This window comes from Cucurbita pepo, chromosome 9 (genome assembly GCF_057944985.1).
Source record: "Cucurbita pepo subsp. pepo isolate OVF chromosome 9, ASM5794498v1, whole genome shotgun sequence".
Classification (NCBI taxonomy): Eukaryota; Viridiplantae; Streptophyta; class Magnoliopsida; order Cucurbitales; family Cucurbitaceae; genus Cucurbita; species Cucurbita pepo.
Window position 1 is genome coordinate 1,196,381 of NC_141806.1, and position 16,061 is coordinate 1,212,441.

The 16,061-nt window shown below is 37.6% G+C and overlaps 3 protein-coding genes and 1 non-coding gene across 5 annotated transcripts; 2 read left to right on the plus strand and 2 right to left on the minus strand.

The window, feature by feature from the left end:
* Positions 1 to 63: 63 nt before the first annotated feature.
* On the plus strand, positions 64 to 4,676 carry LOC111801825 (putative methyltransferase PMT5). Of its 2 annotated transcripts, XM_087127223.1 has the most exons (11): positions 64 to 250; positions 372 to 406; positions 612 to 1,585; positions 1,725 to 1,851; positions 2,073 to 2,313; positions 2,524 to 2,749; positions 2,922 to 3,081; positions 3,252 to 3,556; positions 3,683 to 3,815; positions 3,912 to 4,116; positions 4,349 to 4,676. In XM_087127223.1, exons 3-10 carry the CDS (start codon positions 978 to 980, stop codon positions 4,059 to 4,061), a joined length of 1,950 nt encoding a protein of 649 aa, XP_086983349.1. In that variant the 5' UTR covers positions 64 to 250; positions 372 to 406; positions 612 to 977; the 3' UTR covers positions 4,062 to 4,116; positions 4,349 to 4,676. The 2 variants fall into 2 exon arrangements, with proteins under 2 accessions (XP_086983349.1, XP_086983350.1); XM_087127224.1 differs by lacking the exon at positions 372 to 406.
* Positions 4,677 to 4,875: 199 nt separating this feature from the next.
* Positions 4,876 to 4,948, minus strand: TRNAA-UGC (transfer RNA alanine (anticodon UGC)). The gene has a single exon. It is a non-coding gene; the product is annotated as a tRNA-Ala (tRNA).
* Positions 4,949 to 6,437: 1,489 nt separating this feature from the next.
* LOC111801826 (uncharacterized) lies at positions 6,438 to 8,908 on the minus strand. Its single transcript, XM_023686004.2, has 5 exons — positions 8,635 to 8,908; positions 8,454 to 8,526; positions 7,861 to 7,912; positions 7,671 to 7,740; positions 6,438 to 6,695 (listed from the first exon to the last, which is right to left on the minus strand). Exons 1-5 carry the CDS (start codon positions 8,731 to 8,733, stop codon positions 6,609 to 6,611), a joined length of 381 nt encoding a protein of 126 aa, XP_023541772.1. The 5' UTR covers positions 8,734 to 8,908; the 3' UTR covers positions 6,438 to 6,608.
* A 1,653-nt stretch (positions 8,909 to 10,561) lies between these two features.
* LOC111801827 (triose phosphate/phosphate translocator, chloroplastic) lies at positions 10,562 to 15,588 on the plus strand. The gene is made up of 12 exons (XM_023686005.2): positions 10,562 to 11,272; positions 11,450 to 11,521; positions 11,734 to 11,799; positions 12,116 to 12,194; positions 12,267 to 12,387; positions 12,879 to 12,974; positions 13,062 to 13,174; positions 13,251 to 13,328; positions 13,403 to 13,519; positions 14,020 to 14,119; positions 14,831 to 14,931; positions 15,100 to 15,588. Exons 1-12 carry the CDS (start codon positions 10,968 to 10,970, stop codon positions 15,124 to 15,126), a joined length of 1,275 nt encoding a protein of 424 aa, XP_023541773.2. The 5' UTR covers positions 10,562 to 10,967; the 3' UTR covers positions 15,127 to 15,588.
* The last annotated feature ends 473 nt before the right edge of the window (positions 15,589 to 16,061 follow it).

The window sequence follows — 16,061 nt, forward strand, 5'->3', positions numbered from 1 at the left end:
GCAATCAAATTCCCATTCTTGAAAGATATTGAGAAAAATATATAAAGCAAAAAAGAAGAAGGGAGTTCATATAATGCCATAAATACACATGCTCAGTTTAACGGGCACCTAAAAACTAGAATTTCTATTCTGATTTGTTCAGATCGTCTCTTTCTCTTGCTTTTGTGACTCTGAATCTTACTCGGAATCTGCTCAACACGGAGTTTAATGCACCAAAACCCTAATTCCTGTGGCTGGGAAGTGTTTTTTGGTGTGTAATTTCTGTAATTTACTCGATTCTTATGTAATTGTTAATTATTGTGGCTTACTGCTGATTCGTGTGTTTGTGCTTTTGCATTTTTATGTTGGATCTATGTCGATTTTGTTTCCAGTTCGGGATCTGGTTTGGTTCTTTGACTTGTAATTGGTAAGTTCTGTATCTTATCTTGTGGTTTCGTCATTTTGGTTTCTTGGTGCCGGGAAATTCGGGAAATGGAAGAGGATTATTTCGGATACTTGTGTTTGTGGAATTTGTTCTGAGATTCAATTTTGCTTTTCTTCTATTTAACGGGATCGTTGCGGTTGTCTCTGATGATAATTTGATTTGATGGATCTTTGACTTATGTTTGTAGGTTGATCCCGCTGCCGACTGTTTGGAAACTGAATTTCTGACCATTGATCGCGTTGGATTGGTCGGTTTGAAGTTTGGTTTGAAGAATTCTTGTGCAATTGGGGTCTGACATTTGCTCATAATCAGTTTATTGGTTTCTGATCCATGATTGTGCGTCCAAGTATAGTGCCTTCGATCTGAAGTTCCCACTTATGAGGGGCTTTTGTATTACTTCCTTATGTTTGTTCCTATAACACTCTGATCTGGTGGTGCGCTATGTGACTCATTTGTTTTCAATTGGGAAGGAGCATAAGTAGGTCTTCAATGATTGTTGTGATTGCTAATATTAGTACAAATCTATATAGAAGAATATGTGACATAGTAGGTTATGCTTTATGCTCTGCTTCGAGATTTAAACAGAAGGCGCTTCCCATTTAGAGTGGTTCTGAACTGGATTATTGAAGGTACTTCAGAAATATTGGACATGAGAAGCTCCTGGGTTAATAAAATATCTGTAATCTTGGGCTCCAAACCACCATTCAACTGGTTAATCTTGTGTCTCATCAGCGTGCTTGCATTAATTGTAGTTCTAGGAACGTCTACTTCAAATGTCTTTGATTCAGTTTCTACCACGCCAGTGTCTGACATTTATACTAGTTATAGAAGGCAAAAAGAAAGGGCCGCAATTGATTTGTTTGACTTAAAGTCTCTTTCATTAGCCACGGGTCGACTCAAAGAGTTTGGTCTTTGTGGAAAAGAAAGAGAAAACCATGTGCCATGTTACAATGTTACAGCAAATATGTTAGCTGGATACAAAGAAGGGGAGGAGTATGATAGGCACTGTGAAGTGTCTAGAACAGCAGAGCGTTGCCTGGTTCGTCCTCCTAAAGACTACAAGATCCCTCTGAGTTGGCCTGTTGGTAGGGATATAATATGGAGTGGGAATTTGAAGGTAACAAAAGATCAACTTCTGTCTTCTGGGAGCCCTACCAAAAGGTACTCAACCTCAACTCGAAAACCATGAATCAAGCACTTAGACTTAGAACCACAGCAATTGTTTTACTTTTGTATTCATGGTTATTTTCATTGATGTTAATATAAATAATTACCGTACTTTTCTAAATAAATTGATCAGGTTGATGTTATTAGAAGAGAACCAAATTTCTTTTCACTCGGAGGATGGTGATGGAGTCAAAGAGTATTCCTTTCAAATCTCAGAGATGATTGGTTTAGGCACTGACTCTGAATTTCTTCAAGCTGGTGTAAGCCTTAATCTCATCTAAAAAATACTGGTTGTTTATCTTCTTCGTGGCAGCAAAATCATGCAGTGAATCAAGTTAAATCTTTATCTTTAAAATTACCCAAATGATAAACGTCATATTAGCTTGTAAATAGTAACCCGTGTTTCAGTCCTTTCAATCCTTTTGTAATTCAGTGCAGTAGACCTATTTAATGTATCAACGGTTTGATATGTCGATTATAGGTACGCTCGATACTTGATATTGGTTGTGGGTTTGGTAGCTTTGGTGCTCATTTAACATCAATGAATGTAATGGTTATGTGCATTGCGACCTATGAGGCGACTGGCAGTCAAGTTCAAATGGCTCTAGAGAGAGGCCTTCCAGCGATGCTTGGCAACTTTATTACAAAACAGCTTCCATATCCATCCTTGTCATTTGACATGGTTCACTGTGCACAATGTGAAATCTCTTGGAACGATAAAGGTAACTCGATAATAAATTTAGACGTAACCTTCTTTTATTTCATGGGTATTTCATTACAGCCTAGATATATTTGGTTGAGTTAGAGACACTTATAGTGAACCTTTAAGATTAAGAAACAACTATATATGCATGCATTTCAATGCATATATCAGTGTAGTTTAATTAACTTAATACTTTATCTTGTTTTGTTGCTTCATGAATGATGGGCAGGTGGGATATTCCTTATTGAAGCCGACCGGTTGCTAAGACCTGGAGGTTATTTTGTTTTAACCTCTCCCACAAGCAAGGCAGTCGGTGGTTCATTGTCTTCCAAGAAGATAAGCATTTTGACACCACTGGAAGAGATTACCCGAAGATTATGTTGGACTTTTTTAGCTCAGCAGTATGAAACTTATATTTGGCAGAAAACTACAGATCCTCGTTGCTATTTATCTGGGTAAGCACAATACTTATTTACCTCATGGCTGACCTTTGAGTTCATTTTCAGTCGGAACCTTCTCTTCTCCATGTTACAATGTACCGTTTGTTTGATTGCACTTGTAATTTTACTGTCGTTGGTAATTGTTGTATAATAATTTAGTAATGATTCAACGTCTTTCTTCTTTTAGCAAGCAGGAAATTGTACCACTTTGTAAAGAAGGGCATGATACTCCATCATATTATCAACCTCTGGTACCATGCCTAAGTAGTACTACCAGCAAGCGGTGGATTCCAATCCAGAACAGGTCTTCCAGTTTTCGTTTGAGTTCAGCTGAACTTGAAGTTCATGGAAAGTATTCTTCCTTAATGGTTCTGTATTGTTTTTTCATGTGAATTTGTAGTTTATTCCAAAAACAATTCCATCTTTGACTGAAATCCATGGAAAGTTTTTTTTTCTTTCTTGCGTTATGATGGAACCATTTTCATTTTCTGATCTTTTTGTCTTATATTGATCTGCAGGCGTTCAATCAGATGACTACGCTGATGACTTACAAATTTGGCGAACGGCTTTGAAAAACTATTGGTCCTTACTTACGCCTTTAATTTTCTCTGACCATCCAAAGAGGCCTGGTGATGAAGATCCATTACCTCCATTTAACATGATACGCAATGTGATGGACATGAATGCTCATTATGGGGGTTTAAATGCTGCGTTTGTGGAGCAAAAGAAAACGGTTTGGGTCATGAATGTTGTGCCTGTTGGATCTCCTAATACGCTTCCCCTCATACTTGATCAAGGTTTTGCTGGTGTTCTGCACGATTGGTATGCTGTTCTTACTTCTAGTCTTCGTGAAAAATTTCACTTCCTAAGAGCAGACTGCGTACTTTTGGGTCCAATTAGTTTTAATCTGGTTGCTAAAAGAAGAATTAATTTGCCGTCTACTTGTAGGTGTGAACCTTTCCCCACTTATCCACGAACATATGATTTGCTCCATGCAAATGGGCTCCTCTCACAGCTACTTTCAAGTAGGTGCAGCATGCTTGAATTTCTAGTCGAGATGGATCGTATACTGCGCCCTGAGGTACTAGTCCTTCATTAAAAAGAACTCGAGGCTTCTTTTTCTCCCTGGTGCAACCGTGCAAGTATCATATCGATCATTTTGACTATTGTTTTTCAGGGATGGGTTATTCTAAATGACAAAGTGGGACCGATAGAGAAGGCGCGAATGCTTGTTACACATATTCGTTGGGAGGCAAGGGTGATCGACTTTCAGAATGGCAGCGACCAAAGGCTCCTTGTTTGCCAGAAACCATTCGTGAAAAAATGATCGATTTGTTATGTCGGATTCTCACAACGGGAATGTGTACAGTTGTTTGGCTATGGTAAGTAATTCCTCTATTCATTCTTAAATATTTTTCTTGAAATCTGTAGTTTTTGTTCCGATAGTTCTTTTTGCAACAATAGTTCATCTGTAGGAATTTGATCCAGCAATGCTCTTTTTCTCCTTAGATGCTAAGATTTTACTCCAAAAACTTTCTCAAAGGAGATGAGAAATGGTTGCTTCATAAACAACCTGAATGTTTTTCTTTCTTTTCGTCTCGGTTGCTCTCACAGGGTAATACGGAGTTCATATAACCATATTGATGAAGAAGCTGATGGATCCAATCCGACGATGTCGATGACTAGAAATCGAGGCACGTGGAATCTATAGATTTTGAGATTTTTCGCAGAAGAAGTAGCTGCAATGCATTTTTGCCAGTCTATATTCTTAGAAATCCATTTATCTCCCCTCACCCCTCACGTCTCTTCTGGCTTTCTACCTTAAAAATATCTTCATTATTTTGATACTGAGACCATGTTATTTCTGTATTGAACCATATTTTTCTTCTTTTGGTAAAGAATGTCCAATTGCCACGAAATATAAAAGGGCAATTTTCTCTTCCTTTCTCTTCATCTCAAACTTAACCCCCCCATATCCATATCCATATGAATGAGAATATCAAATTTCATACTATTAATACAACTTTTGGGCAAAATATTTGCATATAGACATGAATTTGATATGGTTAGAAAATATTATTTAATGTTTGAGAGGTATAGTGCTTAGTTTAATTTTATGAAAGTATCTAATAAAAATATGTTGGAGATGCAGGGTATCGAACCCTGTACCTCTCGCATGCAAAACGAGCGCTCTACCATTTGAGCTACATCCCCATTTTTTTGAAGATTTTCTTAACCTTTTTTATTTATTCAATTTGTTAATTTTAGAACCCAAAAATAGAATTATAACTCAATTCAACCTCTATCCAACCTTGTAAGAATATATATATATATAATTGAGATGTAATGTGAATAAATATAATTTTTTGAAAAACATAATTAAAAAAAAAAATAGACTCAACCTTCTAAGTGAAACGGGCCAATACCTTGTATGGTTTCAGGGATTATCTTCACCAGAAAATTCTTATAGCGCCGGGTAAGGAGCGGCGTAAAAGGTCTTCCCCTTGAGAGGTTGTGTAAATTGTCGATGAGGGCAACTGCACCTGGTCCTAAGGGTTTTTGGTTGTGAAAGATTAGTTTTTACAAAGATCCATCAAATCATGAAGGAATGAAACCTGTATTTGTCTTCCCTCAAAGAAATCTAAGGTAGCCCATGTGAAGGATTTTTAGGTCCATGAGTTTGTGGCTGGCTATTATGAATCTTTCTAAGATGTTGACAGGTAGATTGGGGCAGTGGCTCCTATGTTGCATCCTGATGAATTTCCACATGGGGATAAATTGCCAAAGAAAATTATCAACTTCATCAACTTTCAAATGAGTTGTCTCCAAATTTGATTTATTTTAAGTCCAGAGACGTCTCTGGTACAGTTGAGCGATAAATTTCATGCTGGGCCCAAAAGGGGTAGATTGGGGGTCTCACATCGATTGAAAAAGGGAACAAGTGCCCGTGAGGACGCTGAGCGTCACAATCGCACTTTTGATGGCAGCGGACTTGCGATTGTGCGGCACTCACTTTCCAATGACAAGTAAGCTAAGTCAATTCGTTCTTGCGTCGCCTACAGCCAAGTGACGTATGCTCGAACCTCTGACTTTAGTTTTAAGAGAAGGTTTTAGAAAACGAGGGCAGAGAGAGATTTTCGAAAGAGACGTTATATAAGCAAGCAAGATAGAAATAACGACGGCTCACAGTATATAACCTTAGATAGAGAGAAGTTGACAACTAGTCGTACCCCCTATAATACATTCTGAGGCATTTCATGTCTGACGGGTCTAAACATGATATTTCTGAAACGTCATACTTCCTAGAAATACAAAAGTAAAACAGTAGAATATAAAAAGACATAAAGGGTTGGGTTTGTCATGGGCATGCGGCCATGGGCAACATGCCTTGGACGAGCATGACCGTGACACTGAGCACCGAAGAGGGGTGAATTGTGAGATTCCACATCGGTTGGAGAGGAGAACAAAGCATTATTTATAAGAGTTTGGAAACCTCTCCCTAGTAGACACATTTTAAAAACCTTGAAAGGAGACCCAAAAGAGAAAGCTCGAAGGGAACAATATCTACTAGCAGTGAACTTAGACCGTTACACTTCAGGTGCTAGAGACGCTGGCAACAGCCACAAAAATAAAAAACACAGAAAATGTGAACTCCTAGATTGGAGGGCATTTCAATAGAAGTATGGCATGCGGAACAGAGAACTTAGCAAATTGAGCCTCGTGTATACAAACTAAGGAATTCATCTTTACAAAGGAAATTTTTTTATTATACTATCCAGCAAAAGATTCTGTATTGACATTTACAAACAAAAAGGGATCGACAGTAGAAAGATGCCAGGAAGGGCTAAGGTACCATCCATATGAACAATTTCCCTTAAGACTCTTCTTTGACAAAGAAGGTTTGTGGTAAGCAGAAATCTTCCTCGTGATTCAGAATTTCCATTTCCTCATCGTCTGGCTTCTGAAATGCATTGGTGATGGAGAGGAAAGCAATATTAGCACATATATCTCATCAGTTATCGGGAGGGCAAAAAAGATGACTCAAGGCGTGGAAGAGAAATAAGACTTGACCCTCACATTATTTGGTTCTAACTCTACAAAATGTAAATTTGAATATGTCAACTAAGCTGTACACATATTTCCTACTCAATCTGGAAAAGTATCTTCTTTAGAAAGAAAATGAATATGAGGTTTATAAGGTCAGATGTGAGGTCAGAGCTCTACTTAGTATGTACCCCAACATGTCACAAATTCATGGCCCTCCAAAAGAAGTATGATTATTAGGAATTAGAAATTTTTTTGTGAGATCCCACCTCGGTTGGGGAGGATAATGAAGCATTCTTTATAAGGGTGTGGAAGCCTCTTCTTAGTAGACACGTTTTAAAAACCTTGAAGGGAAACCCGAAAGGGAAAGCCAAAGAGGATAATTTGGCTAGCGATGAGCTTAGGTTGTTACAAATGGTATTAGAGCCAGACACCAAGCGATGCGCCAGCGAGGAGGCTGTGCCCGAAGGGAATGGACACGAGGCAGTATGCCAGCAAAGACGCTGGGCCCCGAAGGGAGAGGATTGGGGGGGTTCCACATCGATTGGAGAAGGGAACGAATGCCAATGAGGACGCTAGGCATCGAAGGAGGGTGGATTGTGAGACCCCGCGTCGGTTGGGGAGGAGAACAAAACATTCTTTATAAGAGTCTGGAAATCTCTCTCCAGCAAACACGTTTTAAAAACCTTAGGGGAAGCCCGAAAGTGAAAGCCCAAATAAGGCAATATATGTTAGCGGCGGGCTTGGACGGTTACATTTTCTTTCCTAAAGAGTGAACAACAGAAAAGTGAATTTTCTAGATTATATATTTATGCTATTTAGATTATCTTCCTTTTCAAATAAAATTGAGCCAGCAGCCAAAAAAAAACAAAGCGTTAGTGATTCTCTTTACCAGCATTTCCAGGTTATAGAACCGATCCAACAACTGCAGAACTTCATCAGAAGAGAACTGACGATCAAAGCTGTGGCAAGAAGATAGTAAACCAATAAACTATTATACAAAAGAAATTGTAGAAGCCACTAGATTTTATTGTCAAAAGCTGAATAAGATGAAAGAAGGTGGTACATGGGGCAGAGAAAACCTTCTTCGCAGAAATTCCATCAACCCGAAGAGAACAAAATGGCGATGTATGCCTGTATGAAAATAACAAAAATTTAGTGACAGCAAGCTCGTATGTAGAAGGGAAAATAAAAGACTAATGAACAAGATGCCATTATCTGGTATCATTAGCAAATACGTCAAAGTTTTATTTCCTTCCTTGCGAGCCTAATTGACAGCTTAAGTTCTCGATGATGATTTATTGATTATAGCATATTCAATTCACAACATTTCCTCCCTGTTCTTAGTCAAGAGAAAAACTGAATGACATCCCGGGAAGACAACTCTAATTTGCTCGGTACTCTCTTCCACTCATTTCTCAACCGTAAGAATAGCTACATCATTCGTAATTTCTGGTCCTCCATGCCACTTTTGATCAGACAACACAAAATAATAATAACAGTATGAAGTTGATCATTATCACTGAACACACAACTAGGCAATAGGTTAGATTCTCACTTAACTGATTAAAATCATGATGCTGAGGACGAACAGACTCGAAAACTAATGACGTACTCACGTTTTGATAATACATGCAATTAAGAACCAGATAGAATAGTGTTAAAGCAAACTTGCCTTGCAGTTTGACTAGTGGATAAATTTCAAGAGCTTGCAAGAGTTTGAGTTCCAATTCAATCTGTGCTTGCTCCTAACCACAGCATACAAAAAACAAGAACAAAATCAAATTCCAGCGATCATAAGACAATGTCTGAAAATAGAGAGAGAGAGAGAGAGAGAGAGAGAGAGAGAGAGAGACCTTGGGAAGAGAAGAAGCGGATGACGGAGGAGCTTTGCATGGAGAGTGTACAGACATGCCGTCTTGTTCTTCATCTCTCCCTTTGCCGCCGCTTTCCATGAAGAAACTGCCAATCGCAATAGACGTTCTTCGTCGAAGAGAAATGCTTCGCCGGAGTTTCTAGTTTTAGTTCTTCCTCTTTTCTTGTTTTCCCTCCAGATTGAACCGAACTTTGTAATTATAAACTTCCCCGTGATTTCTGGTTAGGGTTTTGGCTGTTTGATCCGCGGGAACGGAAACGACGACGGTCAAACTTGTTAGCGGCTGATTCCTTTAAATACTCTGGGCCGGCCCAATATGCTCAAAATCGTGGGCTTTTTTCAGATTTGGGCCTAAATTATCCAGAATAATGAAGGTGTAATTTAATGGAATTAAAAATTTTAATTAAAAAATTGATATATTTTGATAAACTTGTAGTAATAATTAATATTTACCTCATGTTTTTTTTTTTTTTTTTTTGATAAAACCTCGTGCTTGAAAAGGGCGTTTTCCGATACAAAAATTAATTTGATGACTCAATCAGGCTTCCTCACCACTCTTGTAGAGGTCGACGTTTTTTACTCCCCAACGCAAACATGAAACTCAAAAGACGGCATCCCAAATGTCCGAGACCGAGTTCTTAATGACAATCGTGCTACCAATGTCGGGTTCTATAGTCGAACTGACCAATAGTTCTAAAGAAGGTCACAGGTGAATTGGGACCTCCAACCACGAACCATGTCAATGAGTGGATTTATTAATTTTTTTAAAAAAATAATCAAATAATCAACTAAAATATTTAATAAAATAATCGCGTATTATTTAATATTAGGGGTATACGTGTCAGGTCATGATAGGTTTAGATATGAACCCAAAAAACAAAAAAAATAAGTTAGGTAATTAGGGCCCACCACTAGATGACAATGGGCAACATTTGGACCACGCCTTCGGTCCTTTTATTTATTTATTTTATATATTTTATTATTATTTACGAAGCATGCTTCAATTTTAAAATTTAAGTTGAAATACAAATTTGATTCCATATTTAAAAAATAAAATAAAATATATTTATTTAATATATATATATATATATATATATATGGAGAAGCTTCATTGTTATGCTATTTTCGTGCATCGCATCAAAGTTGCTTTTACTTTTATAGTATAAACAAAGGTTTATTTCTAATGCAAACCAAACTTCAGTCTAATCTTCTTTAAATAATAATAAAAATTATTTATTTTTGGGCTTTCGAATAAATATAAATATAATTTAATAGAACATGAATATACTCGTAGTTTTAAATTATATTTAGTAGTGTTCATATGATCAGATAACTCGATCCATCTAAATTATCTAACTTAAATCATAAAAATTTATTTGAGTTAGTTTTTTTTCTTTTCAATTAAGATAATAAAAAAATTCAGGTCAGCTCATAGGTTGATATTTTTTTTATCGGATCAACTTGACCAACTCAAAAATAAAGTTATAGCTTAATCTAATTCTATCATATTTTTAATAATATTACGAAGATTAAGAACATTTTTAATTATTAATGTAATATTTATCGTGGGACGAGTAGCAACCCAACCCAAAAATATAACGTTCGGTTGGGATGAGTTGTGAAGGGCTGGAGTCACTGACCCAACTAACCTAAAATTTCAAATTGATCTAGAAGCTTCTCAAAAAAAAAAAAAAAAAAAATTAAAATGTTTTGAATTATAAATTTAGTCCACAAATTTTCACATTTATGTCTATTTCGTCATTTTAATTTTAAAAGTATATAATATATTTTTAATTTTTTTAATTTTGTATTTTAAAGATTCTTAAATTTTAATAACTTAAAAAGAAAATTTATAAATTTGGAAAGTTAAAATGGGAGATTCAAATATTTTATTTATATTATATTATCGTCTTTCTTACTTTCCAAGGAAAGATTCTTCGATTGAGAACCTCGAGCCTCTCTAATGGAAGCAAGAAGTCAAATATCGAATTTTCGAATTCAGAGGGAAACGTAAAGCCGATGATCTCTCTCAGCTATGAGTTGAGGCATAAGGAATATAAGAACTTCAATCGCCTTCTCTGTTCGGATTCTGCATTTCATTTTCATTTCACGGTCAACCAACACAATCCGTAGAACTCGCGGGTTCGTGTTCATAGTAATCGAACACGGCCTCATCTAATTCTGTCGTAGTGGAAATTTTTTCGATCGTAGAGCTCTGGCGAATTCGGGGGCTTGAGTTCGACAGTTTTTCGTTTCTTTGCCCTGTTTTTTGGGCTTGTATTATCGTCTTCTTTGGCTTGATTTTTGTATGCGATGGCTTCGATGACTAGCGTAATACAGTCTCCGATTCGTGTATGTCGGTTGCCTTCACTTCCATTGACTCCGAATAGAACAGTTCCCGCCAGTTCTGTCGTTGTCAAGTGTCGATCACTTGCTTCTAAAGCTTTGAACACGCCGCTTTCACCGTTGACGGAGAATCGAACTGTTTCCCTGTCGGTGGAGCTATGTAGCAAGGCTATCGGACTCTTAAGCTCTAGACAACCGTTGACGTCTCGTAGTGTTGTTCGTCGGCTGGTCGTGAGGGCGTCTGCAGCTGATGCCGATGGAGCTTCCGATGGGTTCGATTCCCATGATCTTTAACTCCTTATTCTTATTAATTTTCTTTGTTTTTATCATTTATTGCTGTAAAATTCAATGCAACTGATTGGGTTGATTTTGACTTAATATCCTACTCTCGTCAGATTAAACTAGAAGTGTTTGAATTTTTTGGTTGATGCTAATGTCTGCAAAATCAGGTTGACTGGCCCTTCAAAGAGCTTTGCCGCAAGATTTCCAGCACTTGTTACTGGTTTCTACTTCTTTATGTGGTATGCAGTTTCTTTGCCATTCTGCCTCTAAAACCCAGCTGAATTGTGCCGTTACTTTGGAATTTTAGACTGACTGGATATCTTTACTTAGACTTAACTTTATATCGAAGTAAATAAGATGAACAAGTTTGAGCATAGCTGTTTTATCATCAATATCTTATTAAAGAAGTGTATCTAATTTTTATGATATCCAATCTTGATCTTTGGCGCAGGTACTTTTTAAATGTTATTTTCAACATACTCAACAAAAAAGTCTACAATTATTTCCCATATCCATAGTAAGTTGCTTCTATTAGTTACTGTTTGTTTTACATCGCTAACATTTACTTCCGAGTTGTGAGATCCCACACCGGTTGGAGAGGAAAACGAAACATTCTTTATAAAGGTGTAAAAATCTCTCTCTAGCATACGCGTTTTAAAAACATTGAGAGGAAGCCCGAAAGGGAAAACCAAAAAAGGAGAATATTTGTTAGCGGTGGGTTTGGGCCGTTACACGAGGACCATGTTTTGATTGCTTACTGCATAGTTTCTTCTTCTTGAGCACCTAGGAAGATTTGTACTCATTTTATTTGGTTTTTCGTTTCTAATCTGCAGCTTTGTCTCTGTCATACATCTTCTTGTTGGAGTTGGATATTGTCTCATTTCTTGGGCTGTAGGTCTGCCAAAACGTGCTGTAAGTTTCTACATTCTCCATTTCTGTTGTCGACTATGTGGGTTGTTCTGATAAAGTTCTCCTTGTTACTAGCCGATGGATAAGGAGCTCTTGCTGTTATTGACACCAGTTTCGCTATGTCATGCACTTGGACATGTGATGTCAAATGTTTCATTTGCAGCTGTTGCTGTGTCCTTCACTCACACTATCAAAGGTACAGAATCCTTCACTTACCATTCATTTGTCTACGGGTATTCATTCTTTGTCTTTCGATGAACAGTCATGGTGGTTTTGCTTAAGAGAAACGGATGAGATGTGGAAGATTGTAAGTATGTGAGATCCCACATCAGTCGGAGAGGTTATAAGAGTGTGAAAACTGTGAGGCTGACGGTGATACGTAACGGGCCAAAGCAGACAATATCGGCCAGCGGTGGGCTTGGATTGTTACAAGTATCCTAGATTTCCTTGTTGAATTTTTGTGCTGATTATTTATATCATAGAAAATGAGATTGCGAGGCAGAGATTTGTGCCTCAATGGCTTATTTCTTGAAATGCATTATGTTGCCCCTTTTATTTTCCTACTGGAATGTAGATGCATTAGGAGAAATTTTTTCTATGTATGGATTGGATTTATTTGCTTTGAGCGGGAATTTTTTACTGTAAACAAACCAGGTCCTAATTTTCCTTTTCCACTTTCTTCCTCAGCCTTGGAGCCATTCTTTAACGCTGCTGCTTCTCAATTTATTTTGGGACATCAAATTCCTTTCAGCTTGTGGCTCTCTCTAGCACCTGTTGTCTTGGGTAATTCAATAACATCTTGCTCCTTTAGTTTGTACTTAACTTCGCTCTGTGTGATGTTTTCTAAACATGCAATACTATGTGCATTAGGTGTGTCAATGGCATCACTAACGGAGCTTTCCTTCAACTGGACTGGCTTTGTTAGTGCAATGATTTCAAACATTGCATTCACTTATAGAAGTATCTATTCGAAGAAGGCAATGGTAAGAACTGAACTTTTAGCCCGCAGTTTTACCATTTTCTTCTTTCAGTTGTTTGAGATGACTTTCTTTTTAACAGACAGGAATGGACAGTACGAACGTGTATGCATACACCTCAGTAATTGCTCTTTTGTTTTGCATTCCTCCTGCAGTAATGGTAAGTTTACTCGTCGATGAACTGTTTCGTTGGTCGCTTTCATAGGTAACATGGTACCACTGGTTCGCTTTCAGATCGAAGGACCGCAGCTACTGCAGCATGGTTTTAAGGATGCCATTGCCAAAGTGGGTCTCCAAAAGTTCCTGTCTGATCTTTTCTGGATTGGAATGTTTTATCATCTATACAATCAGGTATCTGTCATCGTGATTTCTTTCGGTTGTGTTTGGAGTTTGGACAAAGGCCACTGCCTGCCATTCTTGTTGAGGATGGTTGGGAGAGGGTGCTATATTGGCTAATTTAGAGGATGATCCTGAGTTTATAAATAAGGAATACATTTCCATTGGGGAAGCCCAAAGCAAACCCATGAGAGCTTATGCTCAAAGTGGACAATATCATACCATCGTAGAGAGCCGTGATTCCTAATAGTTCTTTCCTTTCAAGGGGGCTTATCATGAATTACTTTATTCGACTTGCAACTACAACAGCCCTTGCATTATTTATTCTATCTTCTTAGAAGGTTTTACTCTAATGAATGCTGTCATATGAAAAGGGATTTGATTTTAATGGAGGCTTGAATGAGCACATAACATTTCTTAACTTGTTTTACATAATCCTACATTCTTTCACAAATCGTTTCCCGTTACTTTTGCAACCTTTTCAATTACATCTGAGCTTACTTTTTTTTTTGCAGCTTGCCACTAATACTCTTGAACGAGTTGCACCATTAACACATGCTGTAGGAAACGTATTGAAGCGAGTTTTCGTGATTGGGTTCTCCATTGTTGTTTTTGGTAGGTTTTCTGTTAATACATGCATAAATAATTTTCTGTTAATACTTCACGTTAGTTATGCATAAATGTCATGATTCTTGTTACATTGTGGAGGATCTTTTGAGCTGTTTTGATGGGAGCTGAAAAACACAACATGGTCTTTTCTGTTCTAAAGCCATGTTTGTCTCTGTTTATTGTCGTTCTAATACGTCAGTCAGCAAGTTATGATTCTCACAAGTTCAATTATTGTGAGATCCCAGATCGGTTGGAGAGGAGAATGAAGCATTCCTTATAAGGGTGTGGAAAGCTCTCCCTAACAGACACGTTTTAAAACTGTGAGGTTGACGCTGATACGTAACGAGCCAAAGGGTATAATATCTGCTAGTATTGGGCTTGGACTGTTACAAATAGTATCAGAGCCCGACACCGAGCGTTATGCTGGCGAGGACACTAAACCCCCAAAGGGGTAGATTGTGAGAACGAAACCTTCCTAATAAGGGTGTGGAACCCTATCCCTAATAGACACGTTTTAAAATCGTGAGGCTAACGGCGAAGATACGTAACAGGCCAAAACGGATAATATCTACTAGCGGTGGGCTTGAGCTTGGGCTGTTACAGTCATTCCTATCTAAATTGTTACCCTGTTCAAGCTTTTGGGGTGTCCATACATCTAACAACTACATTACTTAGAAAGGCTATCTAACCACAAATGGGTGTTTCAAACTATTGCAGGCAATAAAATCTCAACTCAAACTGGAATTGGTACTGCTATAGCAATTGCCGGTGTCGCCATCTACTCCTTGATTAAAGCAAACTTGGAGGAGCAAAAACGGGTTAGCTTTTATGCTCTTTTTAATTACATTGATCCTATCAAAACTCCCATTTCTTAGCTAATCTGTTTAGTTAATAGACATCACATATCAAACAAACTCTTCTTCTAGCATTCATTCTCCATTTTCTATTACAATGCACCAAGTTTGTAACTTTCTCCATGATTTTAGAGGGCTGCTAAAATTCCAGCATCATAGAAGTTCGGCACGATTGACCGTGAATAAAGCCTGCTCGTAGACGAGGTCGAGGCGTTTGCCCGTGTTTCGGAATTTGATGCTGTTGCTTGATTACTCACCTGAAGAGCCTTCTGTACTTCCACAAAATAAACCACAAATGGTTGCACCAAACCCAGCCCTCTATTAGGAAAAAATCAAGTATGCCCGGAACACGCAAGGAGCATAACATTTCTTTCTTTTTGGATCGTCGGGAAGGGACAAAATAAAGATCTCGTTCTTTCTTCAACAATGGCTGATCTCTTGTGAACCTCTCAATAGGATTCGAACCCATATCCAGTTCTTATAAAAAAAACGAATGAATCTCGTAGGATTCTCGAAAAATTCTTTTATTTCTTCCTCGAAATCGAATGATTATTCATATACTTCTCATCGTTCTGTTCTATGAATAGTTGAGATATTGAACAATAACGAGAGAAGTTGAATGGTTTTAAAATCACTCGTTTAAATATTCAATTCAAATAGGTAAATATGAGTATAGTATAGGTAAATGATCGTGGAATTTTTACTTTATGCCCCTTTTTTCAAATACATAAATTTGAGGACACTTTATATTCAGGGGCCCAAAAAGGCATCTAGCCAAGAGTCATGGGACCATAGCGATCACTCTGAAGCCGACCGGACGGCTTTTGTTTCTATTACAAAACTACGGTTAAAAAGAGAGTATTTTAGAAAAATAAATATATAACACTTCAAATTTGTAATTTGAACTTTCTTGAAGGTTGCCGCTTCTCTTATTGCAACGTGAGAGCCACAACCTACTTTTTTCATAGTTAGGTTGTGACATTTTTTTCCATTTAAACTAGTCATCGTTGACGTACTTGGGAGCACAATCATTATTGGCTTTGACATTCTCCCTCACTTAAACTAGTCATCGTCTTCGATGACTTATTTCGGGA

Bases quoted from the DNA above. Each gene is read 5' to 3' on its own strand.
- LOC111801827 (XM_023686005.2), top strand. From the start codon at position 10,968: ATGGCTTCGATGACTAGCGTAATACAGTCTCCGATTCGTGTATGTCGG. The intron at 13,329-13,402 runs GTAAGTTTACTC...GTTCGCTTTCAG, and splicing joins GCATTCCTCCTGCAGTAATG to ATCGAAGGACCGCAGCTACT. The intron at 14,120-14,830 runs GTAGGTTTTCTG...AAACTATTGCAG, and splicing joins GTTCTCCATTGTTGTTTTTG to GCAATAAAATCTCAACTCAA.
- LOC111801826 (XM_023686004.2), bottom strand. From the start codon at position 8,733: ATGGAAAGCGGCGGCAAAGGGAGAGATGAAGAACAAGACGGCATGTCT. The intron at 7,913-8,453 runs GCAAGTTTGCTT...ATTTTCATACAG, and splicing joins TCCACTAGTCAAACTGCAAG to GCATACATCGCCATTTTGTT. The intron at 7,741-7,860 runs GTTTTCTCTGCC...TTCTTGCCACAG, and splicing joins ATGGAATTTCTGCGAAGAAG to CTTTGATCGTCAGTTCTCTT.
- LOC111801825 (XM_087127223.1), top strand. From the start codon at position 978: ATGCTTTATGCTCTGCTTCGAGATTTAAACAGAAGGCGCTTCCCATTT. The intron at 3,082-3,251 runs GGAAAGTATTCT...TATTGATCTGCA, and splicing joins CAGCTGAACTTGAAGTTCAT to GGCGTTCAATCAGATGACTA. The intron at 3,816-3,911 runs GTACTAGTCCTT...ATTGTTTTTCAG, and splicing joins ATCGTATACTGCGCCCTGAG to GGATGGGTTATTCTAAATGA.